Raw genomic sequence first — 6,952 nt, 5'->3', positions numbered from 1 at the left:
GGGAGGAGGAGCAGAGGAGGGGGGAGAGGAGGGGGGAGGAGGGGGAGGAGGAGCAGAGGAGGGGGAGGAGGGGGGAGGAGGAGCAGAGGAGGGGGAGAGGAGGAGCAGAGGAGGGGGAGGAGGGGAGAGGAGGGGGAGGAGGAGGGGGGAGGAGGAGCAGAGGAGGGGGAGGAGGGGGAGGGGGAGGAGGAGCAGAGGGAGGGGGAGGGGGAGGAGGAGGGGGAGGAGGAGGGGGGAGAGGAGGGGGAGGAGGAGCAGAGGGAGGAGGGGGAGGAGGAGAGCAGGAGGGGGAGGAGGAGGGGGAGGAGGAGGGGGAGAGGAGGGGGGGAAGGAGGGGGGAGGAGGAGGGGAGGAGGGGGAGAGGAGGGGGAGGAGGAGGGGGGGGAGGAGCAGAGGAGGGGGAGGAGGAGGAGGAGCAGAGGAGGGGGAGGAGGGAGGAGGGGAGGAGAGGGGAGGAGGGGGAGGAGGGAGGAGGGGAGGAGGGGGAGGAGGGGAGGGGGGAGGACGAGAGGAGGGGGAGGAGCAGGAGGAGGGGGGAGGAGGAGGAGAGCAGAGGAGGGGGAGGAGGAGGAGGAGCAGAGGAGGGGGAGGAGGAGGGGGGGGAGGAGAGGAGGAGGAGGAGGAGGGGGGAGGAGGGGGAGGGGGAGGAGGAGGGGGGAGGGGGGAGGACGAGGAGGAGGAGGAGGGGGAGTCCAGGGGGGTTCGGGGGTTCTGCCTGAAGACAATCATGGAACACACATCTCCACAATAATGTTATGGAGGTGTGGGGATAGGGTTAGGGTGCCTTGAGGGTTCATACATCCAGATTCATGGTCATGGGTTCGGATCCCCAATGTCTGCGGGCTAGCTGAAGGCCTCCAGGCTCCAGCCGAGCTGCTTCCTAACACAGCAACAGGTTTCAGGAGTCTACGTGAAGCTTTGGATGAAAACATCTGCTAAAGGCTATTACAAATGATAGGGATGTCCAGATCAGGACATGAACCTAAAGCGTACAAAAGGTCTCTGTAGACACATAGACGAATGACCCAAACCAAAAGTCTATTTCATCTTAGATCTGAGGTCAAATACAGGCTTCAAATGCTCATTCATGAATGGTAAAAACCACAGCATCAGAAGTTGCTGATGCAGTCTTTTCCTAAAAGGTGAAATGGATCGGAGCTCCAGGGTGTATCTTACATCCGAAACACGGCATATCGGAATACCATTTGGATCTTAAGGGACAAATTGTGCCCGAACTACTGTGTTAGCCCATTGGCTATACAGCAGTGTGTTAGCTCATTGCTATACAGCTGTGTGTTAGCTCATTGCTATACAGCAGTGTGTTAGCTCATTGCTATACAGCAGTGTTTTAGCTCATTGCTATACAGCTGTGTGTTAGCTCATTGCTATACAGCTGTGTTAGCTCATTGCTATACAGCTGTGTGTTAGCTCATTGCGGTACAGCTGTGTTAGCCTACTGCGGTACAGCTGTGTTAGCCTACTGCGGTACAGCTGTGTTAGCCTACTGCGGTACAGCTGTGTTAGCTAATTGCTATACAGCTGTGTGTTAGCTCATTGCTGTACAGCAGTGTGTTAGCCCATTGCTATACAGCTGTGTTAGCTCATTGCTATACAGCTGTGTGTTAGCTCATTGCTGTACAGCTGTGTTAGCTCATTGCTATACAGCTGTGTGTTAGCTCATTGCTATACAGCAGTGTGTTAGCTCATTGCTATACAGCTGTGTGTTAGCTCATTGCTATACAGCTGTGTGTTAGCTCATTGCTATACAGCTGTGTGTTAGCTCATTACTATACAGCTGTGTTAGCTCATTGCTATACAGCTGTGTTAGCCTACTGCGGTACAGATGAGTGATTAGGGGGAGGGGAATGTGTTATCATATGATAAGGTTGAAATGCTAAACGTGCCAGCACAGATATGGCAACGCCTCCATGCTGAATAAAGGTACACAGAGCCATTAGAATCCTTCTGCACACCAGGTCTAGTAGGTGGATACTTATCAGGACACGTCGTCGTGAAAAGGTTTCCCTCTGGGGTTTTATCCAACTGCCACCCTCCCCCGGTGAAGTCATGGAGGCAGGCTAGAGGGGGGGGGGCACAAAGGAAGCCCTGCATTCCCCGTACGCATGCATACACACAGACAAACAACACGTATCAACAACAACAACACATCCCCCCCCCCCCCCCGATCCTATTGTCCTAGCTAGCGAGGTTCCCCTTCCTGGTACCATTTAGGGTAACTTGAATTGTGGTTTACATTAAGGGGTTTTTAGGGGAAACAACTTTCATGGGGGGGGGGGTCCCCTGAGGTACGTCCCAGTACTGCTTGGCTAAATGACAAAAGACGGAGCAAGCGATGCAATAAAACATTTTCAGGGGAAAAATAGAAACAGCCAAACAGACACAAAAACGCTGTCCGCGTTTCCGTTGGTGGAGCAGCGGCATCGGAGTCACGCCGACGGCCCCGGAGGTCGTCCAGAGATAAGACCGCAGTCGACACAGCGGGAACCAAAACAAAAGAAGGAATAATCTCTACCCCGACACGGAGACAGTCCTCCCCAGCCCCATGAAGCCCAATCCTCCGCTTCTATCCTCAATCTGACACGTCAGGACACGTCTGTGTCACACACTGCTCCCCGCTAAACCCCAACAGACCACCCCAGGCGAGAGAGCCTCCTGGAGATAGCCAACAAGGTCAGCGAGACCATGGGGGGCTCATAATCCCTGTTGACCTGACAGAGAGCCACACTGTCACCACCACAGCCCTCGGTTGCCAGGGTGACGCGTCGACCTTCACGCCCGCCTCCAAGGTTGAGAGTTTGGTGCAAAAGCCAATATTTTGGCGTGTGCTCTTTTTAACGGTTCCTGCTGGGTTCAATACAATACAAGCTCTGCTGCATTGGTTCCGAGGTCGTAGGGACGGATCGATAGCTGGGACTGAGGTCTGGGGTCCGGGTGAGTGGATCCATAGGAGCTGCTGCCCGCGTCAGCGTTTTAACCTCATGCTGTTTAGTCTTTCACTGCTTTCTGCTGTTGTAGCCCCGAGATCACCCAGCGCACGCCGAGAGGCACACACAATCACCTACACACACTGTGATGCACCGGAGTCCGTCAGTGCACGGAGACACATGCGCTCCTCGGAGGTCCCCCCCTCTTATCAGTGGGGCGGCGGGAGGGAGGGAGGGAGGGAGGGAGGGAGGGAGGGCCAGGCTGAGCCGTTCCTGAACATCACTCAGCCAGAGGCTACAGCGCAGATGGAGAACCCCTTTGAAACCGTGACCTTTCCCTTGGACGATCAGGCGATCCCGACAACGCGCTCCCCCAGCGCTAGCAGCAGACAGACCGATGCCGCTTGATGTTCACATTCTGGCCCCCAGCCGATGGAGTCCTCGGAACTCGATTTGGTAAACCACATTCCTAAAAGGCATTCTATTACCTCCGCTCACTGAGATCAATAACAGTCGCGGCTGTGTATATTTTGTACCACTGGCCCTCTCTGAACCTCAACGTCACACACTCCAAACCAGGCAAGGTTTAATAGATCCATATCTAAACAGGACGGGGAAACCCAAACACCTTTCTAAAGGAACAGAGAGAATCCACATCAAAGACAAACAGGACTGAGGCCGAGTCTTACCCAGGTAGAGCGAGGCGTTCTCCTTCTTCACGTTGTCGTCCAGGTAGGTGGGCCCCAGGGTGTAGATGGGCGTCGACCCCATACCCACCAGGATCTGGGCGCAGACGAACAGCGCCACGTACAGGTTGTGCTCGTTGCCCTCCTGGTCCCGCGGGCAGGCCCCGGCGGCCCCGGCCTCCCGCCCGCTGCCGTTGGCGCTGAGGCAGAGCCCCTCGCGCCCCGACGACGAGTTCAGCTCCTGGATCTGGTACGGTGGCGAGATGAAGTGGGGCAGCGAAAACAGGGCGGCGCCGACCGCGATTAGCACGCCGCCGAGCGCCAGCCAGCGCGGCCGCTGGCCCCGCCCCCCGAAGTAGGAGATGAACACCACCACCAGCAGGCTGCCGATGTCGAAGCAGCTGACCAGCAGCCCCGACTCCGAGCTGCGCAGGCTGTAGCGCTTCTCGATGGTGGTGATGACGCTGCTCAGGTAGCCTGACACCATCAGCGACTGGATGAACGTCAGGTAGCTCATGCAGAACAGGAAGCAGCGCGAGTCCCGCAGGATGGCGCGGGCGCAGCGGCGTGCCGGCGCGCCCACCAGACGCGTCAGGGAGAAGCCCTGCTTCCGGGCGCCCGGCCGCAGCGCGGCGCGCGGGCCGCCGCTCAGCCCCGCCGCGCCAGAGGACGAGGCGGGGAAGTCGCTGCCGTGGGACGAGGGGGACCCCGCGCGGCTGCAGGAGGGGGTCTTGGGCTGCAGTGCGCTGGTCTCGTCCACCTCGCCCACCGGGGCGGCGGCCGTGACCAGACGGCACTCCTCCATGGCTCCCTCCTCCTCGTCCTCCTCCTCGTCCTCCTCCTCTTCCTCGCGGCCCCGCTGACGGGGCCCGTTGAGGATGGGGAGGCTCTTGGACTTGAAGCAGGTCCCGGAGGGGTCCAGGTACTGGTCCTGGAGCTCACAGCCCCCCAGGGGCGGGGACAGCTCGCTACCAGTGTCGTTGTGGTCGTTGGAGAGAGGCATGGTGCCAGGCAGACGAGGGGACGAAGTGTGGCTCCTACTGGGCAGTTGGACTGGAGGAGTTTCCCTAACTGCAGTCACATGAGCAGCTTATAGAGCTAATGCAGGGTCTGCGCCCGGAACCGCTGCCCTGGCAGAACGACTGCAGGGAACAAAGCATCTCTACCTGGGCCCATAGGTTACATACCTGGCCATTTCAACAACTGCCTAAAGAATCATCCCTTCGAAACACATTCCGGGTTGTCCGGGGAGGTCACGGAGCAGTCGTGGTACCACACTGGTCGCGATATGACACTAACCACCAATTATGTTGTGGAGTGGTTTGTTTACATGACATAGAAATGACGAAGGAACATCGGACTGAAGGCTAGATGACAACTACAACCACGAGCCCTGTGAGTAGCCTGTTCCCTATGGCCAATCCCGTGGAGGTTGATCTGATGTCGGTTTTATGGCTCTTTGTTGGGTGTCAACAGTACCTAAGTCTTCATATCGTTTTGTCTTCTTTTTACCCGGATCGCAAGCAGCATTCTAAGAAGGGCAAATACAGAAAAAATACATTAAAGTAAATATCCATTACAAACGCTTATCAAGGAAAACATCAATATATGTCAAACCTAGACAGCACCTCCATGTCATTAAACAACAGAACCTCTCGACGCAACGTCTCGTCAGGTAGCAGACGACCAGGTGTCGAGCGATAACTTACAATGCTGCTTTTCCTCACAAACGACCGCATTTGTGCCCAAACTGAACATCAATTAACACCAAGCCTCTTTGTGTCAACGGAGGCAGAACAATGAAAAACACCACGCTAGCGCTCGCTCTCTCACTCACTTTGCCTCTCTCTCACTATGTCTCTCTCTATCATTCTGTACTTTTAGAAAAAAACATGAAACAAAGCGTCGAGAGACTATCCGTGTAGCAGATGAACAGCGTTAACTCACACATCTGGCTCACCGGACGACATCATAATTCACATAACTTCCAGCGGGTGGTCTATGAAGGGCTGTAATACTCACGGAGGACCGGAGGTAGCCTGTTGTTGCCCGTAGCGCAGCCACTCAGTGAATGAGCTGGAGAGCTGCGGATCGCTGCTGGTAGTGGGGGATATCGAGAGTGGGCGAATTGTTTCTCACAGCCGCTTATGGGAGTTGTAGTTTTATCGTTGAGTTGTAGTTTTATCTGGGGGGTGGTGGGTGTAGTTTTATCTGGGAGTTGTAGTTTTATCTGGTGTCTGACGTGTGTGAGACGTAGCTTCGCCCCGCGCGTTGAAGGTTCTGTGTGCTTTTTACTCTGAAGCAGAATTACCGTTACACGTTTCGCCCAGACATGAAGCCTGGGGGAAAAAAATGGTCTATCAGTTGTGATGATTGTTTTAGGAGAACATGCCTTCAGGACTTAAAATGGCAAAATGCACGTCCAGACCATATGGCATCTCGTGGCTCCAGCCGCCCTGTCTGCGGACAGCTGGGCCCCGCGCTGACCTCGCCTGGTGACTGCGCCTTTAAAAGACTTTCTCTGACAAAAAGCTGCATTCATGTCGGTCTGCAAGAGAGGGGCTTTCATACGAGGAATGAATCATGCCCTGTGATAAAAGCGATTTTTTATGGAAATATAAAAATAAATCTATTCTAATGCTTCTATTAAAATACCAATAGCCTACCAAAATACCACAGTCCCAGCTGAAGGCAATCAATGAATTCTGATTGAAAGACCCACTTGTAGAATGATGTTGCAGACACATTTATTTTCTTAATTTACTTCTCAAGACTATGACACGATCCTAAAACAGGATATGAAATGGAACATATGAAACATTTGAAATTGAACCAGAGAGAGAGCAATAGAGTTGGCAATGGATCACGTGGCCGTCAAGGGGATGGATGACTTATCCCACGGTCATTAATCCATTCCCTGGATTAGGTAGGAGAGAGAGAGAGAGAGAGAGAGAGAGAGAGAGAGAGAGAGAGAGAGAGAGAGAGAGAGAGAGAGAGAGAGAGAGAGGCAGAGAGAGAGAGAGAGAGAGAGAGAGAGAGACAGAGAGGCAGAGAGAGAGAGAGAGTGACCGAGAGAGAGAGACAGAGACAGAGAGGCAGAGAGAGAGTCTGTAGGGGCGCCCCCGGGTCTGAGGTCAGTGACTGCGGCCCGGCCTGCCCCCGGGTGCCCCCGCTGACCGCTCCGACGCTGCAGGGGGCAGATGGGGGGCTGATGGGGGGCTGATGGGGGGCTGATGGGGTCTCTGGCCATGTGATTCAGGGGGGGCAGGGGAGACAGTGAGGAACAGGTGAAGCGGTGAGCTCCTTCAAGGTTGATCCATT

At 55.2% G+C, this 6,952-nt stretch overlaps 1 protein-coding gene across 1 annotated transcript; it reads right to left on the bottom strand.

Annotated features, from left to right (window-relative positions):
- Positions 1-843: 843 nt before the first annotated feature.
- On the bottom strand, positions 844-5,772 carry LOC132452971 (solute carrier organic anion transporter family member 5A1-like). Its single transcript, XM_060045808.1, has 3 exons — positions 5,654-5,772; positions 3,619-5,162; positions 844-880 (listed from the first exon to the last, which is right to left on the bottom strand). Exons 2-3 carry the CDS (start codon positions 4,632-4,634, stop codon positions 844-846), a joined length of 1,053 nt encoding a protein of 350 aa, XP_059901791.1. The 5' UTR covers positions 4,635-5,162; positions 5,654-5,772.
- Between the last annotated feature and the right edge of the window lie 1,180 nt (positions 5,773-6,952).

This window comes from Gadus macrocephalus, chromosome 23 (genome assembly GCF_031168955.1).
Source record: "Gadus macrocephalus chromosome 23, ASM3116895v1".
NCBI classification, from domain to species: Eukaryota; Metazoa; Chordata; class Actinopteri; order Gadiformes; family Gadidae; genus Gadus; species Gadus macrocephalus.
This window is presented reverse-complemented; position numbering and strand designations above follow the sequence as displayed.

Excerpts from the sequence above, each read along its gene's own strand:
- LOC132452971 (XM_060045808.1), bottom strand. The coding sequence starts at position 4,634 with ATGCCTCTCTCCAACGACCACAACGACACTGGTAGCGAGCTGTCCCCG. Across the intron at positions 881-3,618 it reads CTGGGTAAGACTCGGCCTCA|GAAGCAGCTCGGCTGGAGCC; the intron begins GTCCTGTTTGTC and ends TTGCTGTGTTAG.